The sequence below is a fragment of the Scyliorhinus canicula genome, chromosome 13 (genome assembly GCF_902713615.1).
Source record: "Scyliorhinus canicula chromosome 13, sScyCan1.1, whole genome shotgun sequence".
NCBI classification, from domain to species: domain Eukaryota; kingdom Metazoa; phylum Chordata; class Chondrichthyes; order Carcharhiniformes; family Scyliorhinidae; genus Scyliorhinus; species Scyliorhinus canicula.
Window position 1 is genome coordinate 20,598,078 of NC_052158.1, and position 15,960 is coordinate 20,614,037.

A 15,960-nucleotide genomic window follows, 5' to 3' on the forward strand; every position below is an offset into this window, starting at 1 on the left:
TGATCCCTAGTTTATGGAGTTGCGGCCTAGAAGTACCCGGGAAAAGGTGAACCAGTTGGTTGAGGTGAGTGAGGAGCGGACAATTCACGTGGAGATGGTGGACGGGCAGGGTCTGGCCCTATCGGCTCAGTGGTCGATGGACCAGTTGGTGAGCTTATTGAATGCAAAATTCACCCAACAGCGAAAGGAAAGTGCTGAGGTCCTGGCCCGGGCAGTGGACTCTATCAAGGCAATGGCTGACCGCGTGGAGACGAGACTGGCAGCCCAGGGGCAGGCTATCCAGAGATTGGAGGAGCTGGAGGGAGAACATGATGAACAGTCCACTTCGATGGCAGCAGAAATTGGGCTGATGTGTGACCAGCAGAAGTAAATTATATAAATCGGAACCCCCAGACAGGGAGGAGGGTATGAAGCAATTTCTTGGAGGGTTGGAGTTCCCGAGAATAGATGAGGAGTTGGTGAAGGATTTGGGAGCCCCAATTGGGCTTGGGGAGCTTATTGACGGGTTGGGGTGATGCAATCGGTTAAAGCCCTGGGATCAGACGGATACCCAATTGAGTTTTGTAAAAAGTTTTCCGCGCTGTTGGGGCCACTCTTGGTAAAGGCTTTCAATGAGTCAAAGGAGCTGGGAGTGCTCCCCACAACGTTATCACAGGTATCGATTTCCTTTATTTTGAAACCGGGATAAGGATCTGGAGAGCTATGGGTCATGAAGGCCAATCTCCCTGCTAAATGTAGATGCAAAATCTTGGCCATGCTTAAGAGGACTGTGTTCCGGGGGTAATAAGGGAAGACCAGACGGGATTGGTTAAGGGGTGGCACCTGACGTCCAACGTTAAAGGATGGTCACGATTGGGAGTTAAATATCCGAAGGTATCAAACTATTCGGAAGGACAGAGTGGATGGTAAGAGAGGTGGTGTTGCTCTGTTATTTAAGGATGACATCCGGGCAATAGTAAGGGATGACATCGGTGCTATGGAGGATAAGGTTGAATCCATTTGGGTGGAAATCAGGAATAGTAAGGCGAAAAAGTCACTGATAGGAGTAGTCTATTGGCCACCAAATAGTAACGTTATGGTGGGGCAGGCAATAAACAAAGAAATAACTGATGCATGTAGAAATGGTACAGCAGTTATCATTGGGGGATTTTAATCTACATGTCGATTGGTTTAACCAGGTCGGTCAAGGCAACGTTGAGGAGGAGTTTATAGAATGTATCCGCGATAGTTTCCTAGAACAGTATGTAATGGAACCTATGAGGGAACAAGCGGTCCTAGATCTTGTCCTGTGTAATGAGACAGGATTGATTCACGATCTCATAGTTAGGGATCCTCTCGGAAGGAGCGATCACAATATGGTGGAATTTAAAATACAGATGGAGGGTGAGAAAGTAAAATCAAATACTAGTGTTTTGTGTTTAAACAAAGGAGAGTACAAGGGGATGAGAGAAGAACTAGCTAAGGTAGACTGGGAGCTAAGACTTTATGGTGGAACAGTTGAGGAACAGTGGAGAACCTTCCAAGCAATTTTTCACAGTGCTCAGCAAAGGTTTATACCAACAAAAAGGAAGGACGGTAGAAAGAGGGAAAATCGACCGTGGATATCTAAGGAAATAAGGGAGAGTATCAAATTGAAGGAAAAAAGCATATAAAGTGGCAAAGATTGCTGGGAGATTAGAGGACTGGGAAATCTTTAGGGGGCAACAGAAAGCTACTAAAAAGCTATAAAGAAGAGTAAGGTAGCGTATGAGAGTAAACTTGCTCAGAATATAAAAACAGACAGTAAAAGTTTTTACAAATATATAAAACAAAAAAGAGTGGCTAAGGTAAATATTGGTCCTTTAGAGGATGAGAAGGGAGTTTCAATAATGGGAAATGAAGAAATGGCTGAGGAACTGAACAGGTTTTTTGGGTCGGTCTTCACAGTGGAAGACACAAATAACATGCCAGCGACTGATAGAAATGAGGCTATGACAGGTGAGGACCTTGAGAGGATTGTTATCACTAAGGAGGGAGTGATGGGCAAGCTAATGGGGCTAAAGGTAGACAAGTCTCCTGATCCTGATGGAATGCATCCCAGAGTGCTAAAAGAGATGGCTAGGGAAATTGCAGATGCACTAGTGATAATTTACCGAAATTCACTAGACTCTGCGGTGGTCCCGGTGGATTGGAAATTAGCAAACGTGACACCACTGTTTAAAAAAGGAGGTAGGCAGAAAGCAGGAAATTATAGGCCAGTGAGCTTAACTTCTGTCGTAGGGAAGATGCTGGAATCTATCATCAAGGAAGAAATTACGAGGCATCTGGATAGAAATTGTCCCATTGGGCAGACGCAGCATGGGTTCGTAAAGGGCAGGTCATGCCTAACTAATTTAGTGGAATTTTTTGAGGAAATTACCAGTGCAGTAGATAACGGGGAGCCGATGGATGTGGTATATCTGGATTTCCAGAAAGCCTTTGACAAGGTGCCACACAAAAGGTTGCTGCATAAGATAAAGATGCATGGCATTAAGGGTAAAGTAGTAGCATGGATAGAGGATTGGTTAATTAATAGAAAGCAAAGAGTTGGGATTAATGGGTGTTTCTCTGGTTGGCAATCAGTAGCCAGTGGTGTCCCTCAGGGATCCGTGTTGGGCCCACAATTGTTCACAATTTACATAGATGATTTGGAGTTGGGGACCAAGGGCAATGTGTCCAAGTTTGCAGATGACACTAAGATGAGTGGTAAAGCGAAAAGTGCAGAGGATACTGGAAGTCTGCAGAGGGATTTGGATAGGTTAAGTGAATGGGCTAGGGTCTGGCAGATGGAATACAAGGTTGACAAATGTGAGGTTTTCCATTTTGGTAGGAATAACAGCAAACGGGATTATTATTTAAACGATAAAATATTAAAGCATGCCGCTGTTCAGAGAGACTTGGGTGTGCTAGTGCATGAGTCACAGAAGTTTGGTTTACAAGTGCAACAGGTGATTAAGAAGGCAAATGGAATTTTGTCCTTCATTGCTAGAGGGATGGAGTTTAAGACTAGGGAGGTTATGTTGCAATTGTATAAGGTGTTAGTGAGGCCACACCTGGAGTATTGTGTTCAGTTTTGGTCTCCTTACTTGAGAAAGGACGTACTGGTGCTGGAGGGTGTGCAGAGGAGATTCACTAGGTTAATCCCAGAGCTGAAGGGGTTGGATTATGAGAGAGGTTGAGTAGACTGACCATGGCTATATTCGCCGCCCAGTAATAATTTATCAAGTTTGGAAGAGCCAACTCGACCCCCCCCCCCCCCCCCCACCAAACCCCCAAACCTTCAGCAGCACCTTCTTTACCCACCCAAACAAACTCCGATATCAGTGCATTAACCCTCCTAAAAAACGCATTTGGGACAAAGATGGGGAGATTCTGGAACACAATTAAGAACCTCTGGAGAACCGTCATCTTCGCTCGCCCCCCACCACTCTAAACGGCAACTCCCCCAGTCTCTTCTCCTGTCCCCCCTCCCCCCCACTTGAATCGGGAAAACCCTCACTCTTCCCCATATTCAATTTGTACCTCAAGAACAGGCCAAATTCCTTCAATATGCCCATAAACCCCAAAAACTTGCACAGGGTTCGCCATGTGGAAGAGATCATCCGCGTACAGGGAGACCCTATGCTCCATGCCCCCTCCCCCTCGCCCCCAAGCCTATCCCCTGCCAATCCCTTGTCATCGCCAGTGGCTCTATCACCAAGACAAGGAGCAACGGGGAGGTGGCATCCCTGCCTCGTCCCATGTGCAACTGAAATACTCCAAACAGACCCGGTTCATCCGCACACGTTGCCGCGCCATTACAACAGCCGGACCCTTTCCACAAATCCCTGCCAAACCGCCCCAACACCTCCCATAATAGTCCCACTCCACTCTGAAGAAGGCCTTCTCCACATCCATGGCAACCATCACCTCCACACTTCGTCCCTCCGGGGGCATCATCATAACGTTTAACAATGCCTAATATTGGCCGACAGATGCCTCCCTTTACAAACCCCATATTATCTTTCCCTATCTCCCTCAGCCACAGGCCTCAATCTGCGAGCCCAACATCTTGGCCAGCAACATAGCGTCGACATTCAGCAATGAAATTAGCCGGTAAGAACAACACTGATCTGGGTCATTATCCCTCTTTAAAATGAAGGACATTGAGGACTGCGATAACGTAGGGGGAGCACCCCCTTCACCCTCGCCTCGTTGAATGCCCTTACCAGCAGGGTGTACTAGCTAGATGGATAAAGAACTGGCTGGGCAACAGGAGACAGAGTGGTGGTGGAAGAGAGTGTCTCAAAATGGAGAAGGGTGACTAGTGGTGTTCCACAGGGATCCGTGCTCGGAACACTGTTGTTTGTGATCTACATAATGACCTGGAGGAAGGTATAGGTGGTCTGATTAGCTTTGCAGATGATACTAAGATTGGTGGAATTGCAGATAGCGAGGAGGACTGTCAGAGAATACAACAAAATATAGATAGATTGGAGAGTTGGGCAGTGAAATGGCAGATGGAGTTCAATCCAAGCAAATGTGAGATGATGCATTTTGGAAGATCAAATTCAAGAGCGACTATATGGTCAATGGAAGGGACCTGGGGAAAATTGATGTACAGAGATCTGGGAGTTCAGGTCCATTGTACCCTGAAGGTGGCAACGCAGGTTGATAGAGTGGTCAAGAAGGCATACAGAGGGCAGCACGGTGGCCTAGTGGTTAGCACAACCGCCTCATGGCGCTGAGGTCCCAGGTTCGATCCCGGCTCTGGGTCACTGTCCGTGTGGAGTTTGCACATTCTCCCCGTGTCTGCGTGGGTTTCGCCCCCACAACCCAAAAATGTGCAGAGTAGGTGGATTGGCCACGCTAAATTGCCCCTTAATAGAAAAATAATTGGGTAATCTAAATTTATATAAAAAAAAAGAAAAAAAGAAGGCATACAGCATGCTTGCCTTCATCGGACGGGGTATTGAGTACAAGTAGGCAGGTCATTACAGTTGTAGGACTTTGGTTAGGCCACATTTGGAATACTGCGTGCAGTTCTGGTCGCCACATTACCAGAAGGATGTGGATGCTTTGGAGAGGGTGCAGAGGAGGTTCACCAGGATGTTGCCTGGTATGGAGGTTGCTAGCTATGAAGAAAGGTTGAGTAGATTAGGATTGTTTTCGTTGGAAGACAGAGGTTGAGGGGGACCTGATTGATGTATACAAAATTATGAGGTATGGACAGGGTGGATAGCAACAAGCTTTTCCAAGAGTGGGGGTGTCAGTTACAAGGGGTCACAATTTCAAGGTGAGAGGGGAAAGTTTAAGGGAGATGTGCGTGGAAAGTTTTTTTACGCAGAGGGTGGTGGGTGCCTGAACGCTTTACCAGCGGAGGTGGTAGAGGCGGGCACGATAGCATAATTTAAGAGGCATCTAGACAGGTATATGAATGGGCAGGGAACAGAGGGAAGTAGACCTTGGAAAATAGGAGACAGGTTTAGATAAAGGATCTGGATTGGCGCAGGCTGGGAGGGCCGAAGGGCCTGTTCCTGTGCTGTAATTTTCTTTGTTCTTTGAAAACGTTTTCTAAAATTCCACCAGAACCCATCCGGGCCTTCTCCACCTGCATCGCCCCCATGCCCTCTATCACCTCCAGCAGCCCAGCGGGGCTTCCAGTCCCTCCACCAGGTCCTCCTCCACCTTAGGGAATTGCAACCGTCTAAGAAACGCTCATTCTGGCCGGGGGTTCCGAATAATATAGCCTCTTATAAAAGTCCTCAACACCCCATTTACCTACACCAGGTCCAAGAACGTGTTCCACCTCCTATCCTTCACCTTTCCGATATTCCTCACCGTCTCCTGCTTCCTCAATTGATGTGCCAACATCCTGCTCGCCTTTTCCCCAAATTCATGAACTGCCCCCCCCCTCCCCGAACCTCAACTGCCCCACCGCCTTACGAGGTGGTCCTCAATTTGAAGGCAAATTAAGATCGCTTGAAGTCTCTGATTGGAAATCACATGGAAACAAAAGAATTCAGGGGACTTGTTCTTTCATGACTGAGAGGGAAGAATTGATGGAACGGACCTTAGTGTGGTGGTGGTGAATTGCGCTTTCACGTATCTGATCGTCAGTCCAGAAGTAAAACACTCGAACACGTCAGTAACGAATATTCGTTTATTTACGGCCGGGACAAATCTCTAAGCAGTCGGGTAACTACCTTCGAGAAGTGCCAAAATCCCAGAATAAGGACTGTATTTTATACATTTTAAAGCTTAGGGGTGGTCCCCTTAAATTCCTAGATACACCTATGATTTGGCAAGGATCCAGAACATGTACATATATGGAATTATTCTTCGAGGTCGGGAGGTTATTTTTGACAATCATTAGCACAAGTCACTATTAATATTATACAAAGGTTTTTGTATCCCATGGCCATCTGGCTTATCTCATTCCAAAGCCCATTCCTCTTACATCTCAATGTTTATTTGTCTCAACTGGTCAAACGAGCTTAATTGTGCTATCTCTGCAATAAAGTAACGCTTCCATTCATTCCATTCTTTGACTTTTGACCTCTCTGCTTTCACAGATGCGGGTCAGAACATTAATAGTACCAAAGCCACACTCCCCTCTTTCCATCCACCTTCTGACATCTCTGCTTTCACAGATGCGGGTCAGAACATTAAATAGTACCAAAGCCACACCCCTCTTTCCATCCCATAACCTTCTGACATCTCTGCTTTCACAGATGCCGGTCAGAACACGCTCCCTTTATTTCATCCCTTGACCTGTTTGACATCTCTTTCACAGAGCTTTTCAGAACTGTTATATTAACCCTATCAGCGAAGTTCCAAATGAAATCCACTTCTACAGTGGGGTGGGAGGGCATGTTTGCGATCCGGTCGGGTCCCAGGGATCTGAGAGTGCACATCTACCTTGCGGCACATTTGGGTTCTCGCACGGGGTCTCCGCCATTTTGGTGGTCTTTAGTCTGGGTTGGGTCCCAGGCAGGGTCTTCCTGGGCTAGGTTGGGCCAGGACCCGTGTTCGGTTCCAGCATTGGTGATCTGTTCAAGCGCTCCTGGAGTCGGGCCTTGGAATAGGTCTGTTCGGGCCTCCATGTGAACCCTTCTTTCTTCCATTCTCCGCCAAGTCGGGGGACTGGGCGGGCATCTCTGGGCGGGTCGGACATTCTGGGCTGCTGGATTGGGTCTGGGCGCTGGCGTCACTTCTCTGGCGACCTTGGGTGCTGAGGGCCAGGTTCGGCATCCGGCTTGGGCCTCTTTCACTTTCAGGTTGGGTCGGCAAGAATCCTGCCGGATCGGGTCATCTGGGCCGGTACAAAGATCTTCAAACATGCAAGAGAACATAAAAGAGAAAGGTTAGAGCCGGCTTTAGTGTCAGAATTAAGTTTTAAGAGGTTAGTACGGTTATAAGAAATAGGAAGAGGATCTGTGTGAGAGAGCTAGCAGAGACTCGCCATGTTCTGGCACCATCTTGCTTTCCAAAATGGCATTGATGATCCACCCCAGTTCTCACAAAGCCCACAGGTCATAAAATGCCTGAAAGATGCTGGTTGACACCGCATGCTCCTTCTCCAAGCCCACCCAGCCATCAACAGAGAAACCCCCTTGACTGTCCACTGCCTGGACCTGTTAATGACCAACTTAGTTAGGCCCAGGAACAGGCTTGCGAGGAGGTCCTCAATTTGATGGCAAATTCAGACCATAGTTTCTGATTGGAAATCGCAAGATTCCGTGGAGTTTCTGATTGGAGATTGCATGGAAATAAGGGGAATTCAGGGGATTTGTAATTTCATTGCTGGGGAGGGGAGAATTGATGGAACAGGCATTCATGTTCATAATCAGTTCAGAACTTATCCAAAACTGAGAGAAACAGCTTTTGATTGTCACTCAATCTCTGACTTGCAAAATGAGGAGAAGTAAAACCATTGGAAGCAATATTCTACTGCTTCCTGTGTTCCAATTCTGTGGATAATGTGCAATAAAGTCTAACTGTGGTCTTGGGTTTATGGTCTTGTTCAGATATTAACTGGGTGTTCTGGGTTTTCACAGGCAAAGCTTAAAAAAGTAGTGTTTAGTCAATCGTATTTGTCACAGTAAAAAATATCAAAATGTGAAATCAAGTCATTCTTTTAGCCAATAAGTAAGAGGTCAAATCTCTTTGTTAAAGCTTTGGGTCTCCACATAGATGGTTTTACAATTTTCTGGTGTTGATTTTTTTTCAGACATTAATGAGATGTTACAACAATGTGCCATGAGACCATGGGCAGGATTCTCCCCTACCTGGTGGGGCTGGGGTACCGGCGTAGCGGAGTGGCGCCAACCACTCCGGCATTGGGCCTCCTCAAAGGTGCGGAGAAGGGGCCAAGCCCTCACATTGAGGGGCTAGGCCCGCGCCAGAGTGGTTGGCACCAGCCGACTAGTGCCAAAACCGGCGCCAACGGCCTTTGACGCCCTGCCCGCGCCGGGGCTGGCCGAAAGTCCTTCGCGGGTTCGCGCATGTGCCGGTGTGCCAGCTGCCGCTGACGCCACCACCGGCGCATGCACGCTGGGGATTCTCTTCCGCCTCTGCCATGGTGGAGGCCGTGGGGCGGCGGAAGAAAAAGATGCCCCATGGCACTGGCCCGCCCGCCGATCGGTGTGCCCTGATCGCGGGCCTGGCCACCGTGGGGGCACCCCCCGGGGTCCGATCGCCCCGCGCTCCCCCCCGAACCCCGGGGGCCCGCTTGCGCCGCCGATCCCGCTGCCACCAGAGGTGGTTCAAACCATGGCAGTGGGAGAGGCCTCTCAGCGGCGGATTTCGGCCCATTGCGGGCCGGAGAATCGCCGCGGGGGCTCGCCGATCGGCGCGGAGGGCACGCTGATCGGCGGGGCTTGATTCCCGCCCCCCGCCAATTCCCGGGTGGCGGAGAATTCCGGCCACGGCGGGGGCAGGATTTTCGCCACATATTGTTCATTGATAGGGTAGATGAGGATCTGGCCTAATTACTCAACCAATTAGCAGCACTCTCCCTCAGTACTGCATTCATAGTGTTGCCCTAGATTATTCTCAGGTCTTTCGAATGTGCTTGAATACAGGACTTTCTGGCTGAGCCAGTGAGCCCTCTCTTCAACCTCTCCTAGTCAGTGCCCCTGCACCCTCCGTAAAGTCCCTCCTCAGTGCTCACCTTTCATGTAATGGCCCTCGGTGCAAACGCTCCACAACTCCATCCAGCCAATGTCCACCCTTCATTATCTTCTCCCAGTCAGTGCCCACCCTTCATTAACTCCTCCCCTCCTTACATAGTAAAATTCCCTTTATCTGGGAGATTATATAGGGAGAGCTGAAACAATTGAGAAACTTTCCTTTTCTCTCTTGTAGCATTACTGTTAAGGGCAGCATTTGGTGTTCTCCCCAACAGCCCTTGAAAAGGTGTGGTGAGCAGCCTTCTGAAACTGTTGCCAGGCCACGTGATGTAGGTACACCCACTGTGCTGTTAGGGACAGACTTCCAGGATTTGGACCCAGTGACATCGTTCTAAGTCAGGATATCGTGGGCTGGATTCGCGCCCCCCCCCCCCCCCCCCACACGTTTCTCAGCAGTGCTGGTGGCAGGATTGTCGCTTCCCACCACCTGTCAATGGGAACTGCAGGCTGCCAGTAGGAGAGAATGCCACAGCTGGAGAATTCCTGCCTGTGTGTCTTGGAGGGAAACTTGTGATTGGTGTTCAAATCAATCTTATCACAGAATTTACAGTGCAGTACGGTCCATCGAGTCTGCACCGGGCCTTGGAAAGAGCACCCCACTAAAGCCCACACCTCCACCCCATCCCCGTAACCCAGTAAGCCACCCAACCTTCTTGGACACTGGGCACTTTAGCATGGCCAATCCACCTAACCTGCACATTTTTGGACTGTGGGAGGAAACTGGAGCACCCGGACGAAACCCGTGCAAACACAGGGAGTGACCCAAGCCGAGAATAACCTCTCACTTATTGGCTAAAAGAATGACTCGATTTCACATTTTGATACTTTTTTACTGTGACAAACACGATTGACTAAATACTACTTTTTTAAAGCTTTGCCTGTGAAAACAGAACACCCAGTTAATATCTGAACAAGACCGTAAACCCAAGATCACAGTTAGACTGTATTGCTCATTATCCACAGAATTGGAACGCAGGAAGCAGTGGAATATTGCTTCCAATGGTTTTGCTTCTCCTTATTTTGCAAGTCAGAGATTGAGTGACAATCAAAAGCTGTTTCTCTCAGTTTTTGGATAAGCCTGGAGCTTCAAAGCAACAATGGTAACCACTGTGCGACCATGCTGCCTATTTGCTGTTCTTACCTTTCTAGACGGTAGATCTTGTGGGTTTAGAATGAGTTGTCAAAGTAACTTTAATGAATTTGCGACATGTTTTTAATACACACTGTTGCTACTGTGCAGTGATGAAGGTATTAAGATGGGGAATGGAATGCCAATCCAGTGGGCTGCATGATCTCGAATTTATTGAGTGTTGCTGGAGCTGCACTCATTCAGGCAAGTGGAGGTATTACTGGCTTGTGCCTGTAGATGGTGGACAGACCTTGGGGGGAGTTGAGTTACACTCTGCAGAAGATCCCGCCAGCAGGAGCGCCATAAAATCCCACCCTCAGACACAAGCCTCCAGTGAGACTACAAACAACCCTCACAACAGTACTCACCAGAAGGCACAGCACCAACATAATAGCAACTGGAATCAATGCATAGTAGCGTCTGCGTTTAACTTCATGGCCTAAAAAATGAAAACAATTTATCTTGTTAGAAGGGAAGATATTTAAACATTTGTTTTAATTTAAATGAGTTTGGTGGCCAAAGAGGGGGATATTCCTGCATCTGACCATATGAGCTGTCCAAGTTAGGCTGTTGTTAGCTCAAGAGTTACTCCAGAAACATAAGTACAACAGTCAGGCTGATGTTTCTGTGTTGCACTATTGGAGTGGCATCTTTTAGCTAAGAAGTTAAACCAAAGCTGCATCTGCTTCCCTAGATAGATATAGAACAGCCCATGCCCTTGTACCGAAGAACAGCAAGGAATTCCTCTCAGTGTCCTGACCAATACCAGTGAGTCATGATCAACAAGATTTCTTTCATCAACTTCAATGCAAAAAGAGATTGAACTGACAAGAGGGCCCGTCTACTGGCTAGACAGACTGCAACACACAGTGGTGGCTATTCCCGGGTGTTGTATGACCCCTCCCAAGATTTTACACAGTCAAATCCTGATTGCCAGGGTCATCAATCTGATGTCCTGTCTCCGAGAAAGGCAAGAAAATTAGAGGCCGGCAGCTGCATCATGGAGCAATAGCCTTTGCTGGTACTGTATTAGGCCAAACAGGGCGTAGCCATGGAGTTTTGGGCCATGGATAAGTGAAGGTGAGCTCTTTGGAGCGAGTTTGATAGGCCCTGGCAAGTGGGGTTTGGAGGGCCCCGGTATGAGTAGAGCGGTCGATTTGAAGGATGGGGTGTGTCTTCACACATGGCCGCCCTTGCTACTGGAGGCTCACACTTGGGTACAGAGAACCAGAGTAGGAGGGAGCCCCCACCTGGTCACATCCATGCCATCTGCCTGGCAGCTTCACAATGTGGCCGTACCCTGCACAGCAGCTTGGATCCCAGTGGTAGTGGGATGAGGCACTTATTTGGCAATAAATTTGAGATGCAAAAGCCTCAATTGGTCTACGGGCAGGAAGGCTGACCAGGATTCTTTCTGCACCCCTCCAGACATAATTTGATGGAGTCGGAAAGACCAGGAATAACAGCACTGGCCAGTGGGACCGAATGATCAGTTTGTATTGTGTATTGTAGGTAATTTTATAAAGGCCTAACACACTTACTTATGGACAGCTGATAGCTGTTGTTGCTTTGACTGACTAGGTTTGAAAAAGTGCAGGTATAATAACCAGAGTCTGATTCCTGTGCATTGCTAATGGTTAAAGTGCTGTTGCCCTCCGACAGCCAATAACGCTCATCATCTGGGAGTGCGAGCCCTCCTCTGGTCCACCGAATGGAATTGGCTATCCCACTCTGCACCTCACAGATCAGAGTAATTGTGTGGCTCTCGAGGCTGCCATATCTGGAGATGTGGGGTATGGAGAGAGGATCTGAAAATAGATACGGACAGAAGGTTTTCACTTCAGAAGGAACCAGAACAACTTCAGTTTGTATACTGTTTTTCACAATCCCAAAGCACATCACCGTCAATTAAACATATTCACTGTAATGCATAAAACCTAGCTTCAAATGGTTCACAATGAAATTCAAGTCTGCCTCAGAGCAATTAGATATCTCGGGGTTGAATATAGAAGGACTCCTCTGGTCGTTATCAAAACAGTGGCATGGAAATGTTTATAACCATTAACTCACTGACATTAGAGAGTTTAAATGAATATAAATATGGATGACATAAATCCGTTACATTTTATCTGAATGAAATCCCAAACGATCTCTGGCTGAACTTTACCTCAGCCTCTTGAGTGTGAAGACTTTCAACTCCCTCTCCTGGAAGCCAAATGCAAGTTCTTCTTTTCTTACTGCACGGAGACTGTTAATCTGATTTTGTCCTCAATTTGAAACCTTAACCTTCTCTTACAGAGGTCAGTGGCCGATTCCTGACACATGGGCCTGGATTTTCGTATAGGGTCAGGAAACCCTATGTATAGGGTTGTACACTTTGTGTGGCTTCTGGAATGAATAAATGTGAATTCATATTCCGGTACACTTTGTGAATCACTATTGGGTTCAATATCACACTCATGGGTCGACTAGTTAGGGTGTGGAGGCAATTTAGGTATTTCCCGTGGTCTGCCCCATCAAACATCTGCCTGGAGCCAACCCTGCAGGTGAGACTAGCACCTACATTCTCCCCCCCCCCCCCCCCCCCCCCCCCACCACCCCACTCCTCCCCAAGGAAGGTGCACAGTCTTCCCAACTCGCTGAAACCCACTCCGGTGAAAGTGCTCGGATTATTGGAGTTTTCCACCAGGGTCAGTTGAATGCTGGAGTTGGACCCATCACCCTCAAAATAGTTCCGGGCTGGCTAACAAAGCCAGATTAGGCTGGTTAAAAGTCCCACATTGGTCCCCTGGAACCTCTTCCCAAATGTTTTGTTTTAAAAATAAATAAATTTACAGTGCCCAATTCTTTTCCCCCCCCCCATTTAAGAGGCAATTTTGTGTGGCCAATTCACCTACCAGGCACATCTTTAGGTTGTGGGGGTGAGACCAATGCAGACACAAGGAGAATGTGCAAACTCCACACGGAGAAAGACCTGGGGCCGGGATTGAACCCAGGTCCTCGGCGCCGGCGAGGCAGCAGTGCTAACCACTGCGCCAACTTGCCGCCCGACCAATTGTTAATATTAGACCCTCTATCCTTACCCCTCACATCCGCTCATTCTTTACCCTCTCCACATGCCCCATTCATGTCAACATATGCTAACCCATGCCCAACTCACCCACAAAACTTGTCATGCCATTGCAGCCAGACCTGGTGCTTCTACCCATTCACAATATTGCCAATGCTAAGTTAGTGCCAACTCATGTCACATGAGCCCCCGCTCATCCCCATGGCCCCTTGTAGCCCTTTTTCAAACACATACCTCCATCCATCACCCTTTTGCCCTTACATCATCCATGCCAACTCACCCTGTATCCACCATGGGCACACCTCATGGGTCATGTAAATTTTTAAATATCTATTACAAACTTTATTGTAAATATGTATCACTAGTGGTAAAACCCCATTCAATATGTTAAATCCCTTCCATTTACTTAATCCCAGATAACAAGCCCACATCAGAGAGTTCATCTGTTAATAAACTCCTCCAGCTGTCAGTCAAAATGTGAGGTTACAGGTCTCCCACTGTGATGATTGGCTGTGGAAACAGCCAAGCAGTAATAATGCTACAATAATAGCACTTAGGCTTAAGTCAAGGAACAACTACTGAAATTGTAAGAACCATTTTTCAACCAGGAACATAGCAGGCTTCTTAATTTTAAGAGCAGGAGATATAAATAATTTTACAGCTGGATACTTCCACAGACATCATCTAAATTTTGCAATGTCGATTCTATTCTTAACAAGCATAGGTCAGGCTGCTGGAAGCGAAACCCCACTGGAGCAAAATTTTTGCCTGTGTGAACGCAGCGTGAACTCAGCATTGTGTTGAAATTGACCTGCTGGGTTTGATTTCCCCCATGTATGAATCACATGCTGCCTCCTTCCCACCTCCAGGAAGGAATATAGTTTGTCAGAAATGGGGGCAAGACCTTTAAATCCAGGGCCCAGCAGGGTTTTGGCTAAAGTACAGAGTCTTCAGTTCTCTGGTAAAACAGAGGCCCAAGTGTCCATTCAATAACACAAATGAAACATCCTCCAGGTACTTACCAAGCACAGTAAGAGTTAGTATCCTAGTCCTGCTCGGGTCCAAGTCGACCATGATTTGTATTTTCCACTGTCCGCCTCCTGTAATCTTTTAGCAAAATGATCCATCTGATTTGTTCAATGCAATTCGAGTCTTGTACTGATCGTATATTTTTGGATAGTTTTTACCACAATTTAAAATGGAAAGAGTCCTGCTGGGATTCGAGAATTCCCAGTAAAGGCCATTGAATTCTTTATCAGTTCCAGGGAATAGAATGGAGGAACCTGCAGCAGCCACCCAGCTGTTTCCCATCACCTGTGCTAAAATATAAATGAGTAAATCAGAACAGCTTACACCATGTTATCGGAGAGATTTAATCATTACACAAGCAAGAGGAGGAAATGTGGTCAATGAGCTCAACATTTTCCCTTGATAACCGATGCTGCTAACATTCTCCTCCCCATCTCGCATTCACTATTTAAACTGTGTCAGACTATTTCAGTTTTCCTGTAGTTGTTTTTTAATACTTTCATGGGATGTGGGCAAGACTTTATTGTTTAAAGATAACATCAAGGCTGTATTAAGAAATTATACTGGCACTAAGAGCCAAGATGTTGAATCGATATGGGTGGAAATAAAAAAACAGGGAAAAAACTCCTTGGTAGGAATAATTTACAGGCTCCCGAGCAATAGCTCCAAAGTGGGGCATAGTATAAACCAATAAATAATGAGGGCTTGTAAGAATGGCAATGGTAATCATGGGTGATTTTAACATGCATATTGACTGGATTAATCAAATTGGCAAGGGTAGCCTCGAAGGAGATTTCATAGAGGGATTGTTTCTTAGAGTAACATGTTATGGAGCCAACCAAGGACAGGCTATTTTAGATTTAGTATTGTGTAACGAAGGGTTGATAATAGTCTTGCCATTAAGGATCCTCTAGGAAGGAGTGATCACAGCTTGCTAGAATTTCAAATTCAGATCGAGCAAGAGAGGACAAAGTACCATAATAGAGTTGTAGTTTGGACGGAGTAATTATACAGGCCTGAGGAAAGAGTTGAGTGTAGCCATCTAGGATGGCTACTTCCAGAATACAAATGGACGCTCACAGAGAATGTAGGGAAATTTGGACAATACTAGACAACAAGCAGGCACAGAGCCTGAACGTATATTTGGGAAGCAGTTACCAGACGGAATCGAAACTCTGGGTCAATTAACATATTGATGGCCCATCTCCGAGGAACAAAGGACTAACACTCAGGTAGTTGATACTGTTGCAGACATCCCGCGCCAGTACCCCAACCGAAAGACACAAACAAAGCAAGGCCACAGCCACCTATGACACGCCCAGCCATCAGGGCACCCACCCCTTTATTGGTTAAGATCGATAACAATGATCGAGAAGCTGCCCAATTAATTGGGACCAAGCTTAAGGCCCACCTAAAAGCACATGAACCCCCTCCAAGTAGGAGGACCCCTGCGAGAGACTCGCTCTCTTGGTTTTGGCTCTCAAGTGGAGAGACCCTCCACCAGCATCACCAGAAGCAAGTAAGTTCAAGGTCAACGCTCG

General features: G+C 47.2%; 2 protein-coding genes across 3 annotated transcripts in view; both read right to left on the reverse strand.

The window, feature by feature from the left end:
- Window positions 1–15,960, reverse strand: part of LOC119975690 — a 143,336-nt gene that overhangs the window by 125,185 nt on the left and 2,191 nt on the right. The window contains exon 1 of one of the 2 annotated variants that reach the window (XM_038815482.1): window positions 6,919–7,412. The exons of the other annotated variant lie outside the window; for it this stretch is intronic. Coding sequence (XP_038671410.1) covers window positions 6,919–6,958 — 40 coding nt within the window. The 5' untranslated portion in view covers window positions 6,959–7,412. Of the gene's footprint in view, window positions 1–6,918; window positions 7,413–15,960 lie in introns of those variants that run through there. 2 annotated transcript variants of the gene reach the window in all.
- Window positions 10,058–14,582, reverse strand: LOC119976511 (cell adhesion molecule 2-like). The gene is made up of 4 exons (XM_038817056.1): window positions 14,413–14,582; window positions 11,862–12,128; window positions 10,689–10,759; window positions 10,058–10,069 (listed from the first exon to the last, which is right to left on the reverse strand). The coding sequence occupies exons 1-4, from the start codon at window positions 14,462–14,464 to the stop codon at window positions 10,058–10,060; spliced, it is 402 nt and encodes a 133-aa protein (XP_038672984.1). The 5' UTR covers window positions 14,465–14,582.

Coding starts and splice junctions, on each gene's coding strand:
- LOC119976511 (XM_038817056.1), bottom strand. CDS start 14,464: ATGGTCGACTTGGACCCGAGCAGGACTAGGATACTAACTCTTACTGTG. Junction 12,129..14,412: donor ACTAACTCTTACTGTGCTTG/GTAAGTACCTGG, acceptor ATCTATTTTCAG/ATCCTCTCTCCATACCCCAC. Junction 10,760..11,861: donor CAGCTATCAGCTGTCCATAA/GTAAGTGTGTTA, acceptor TTCATTTTTTAG/GCCATGAAGTTAAACGCAGA.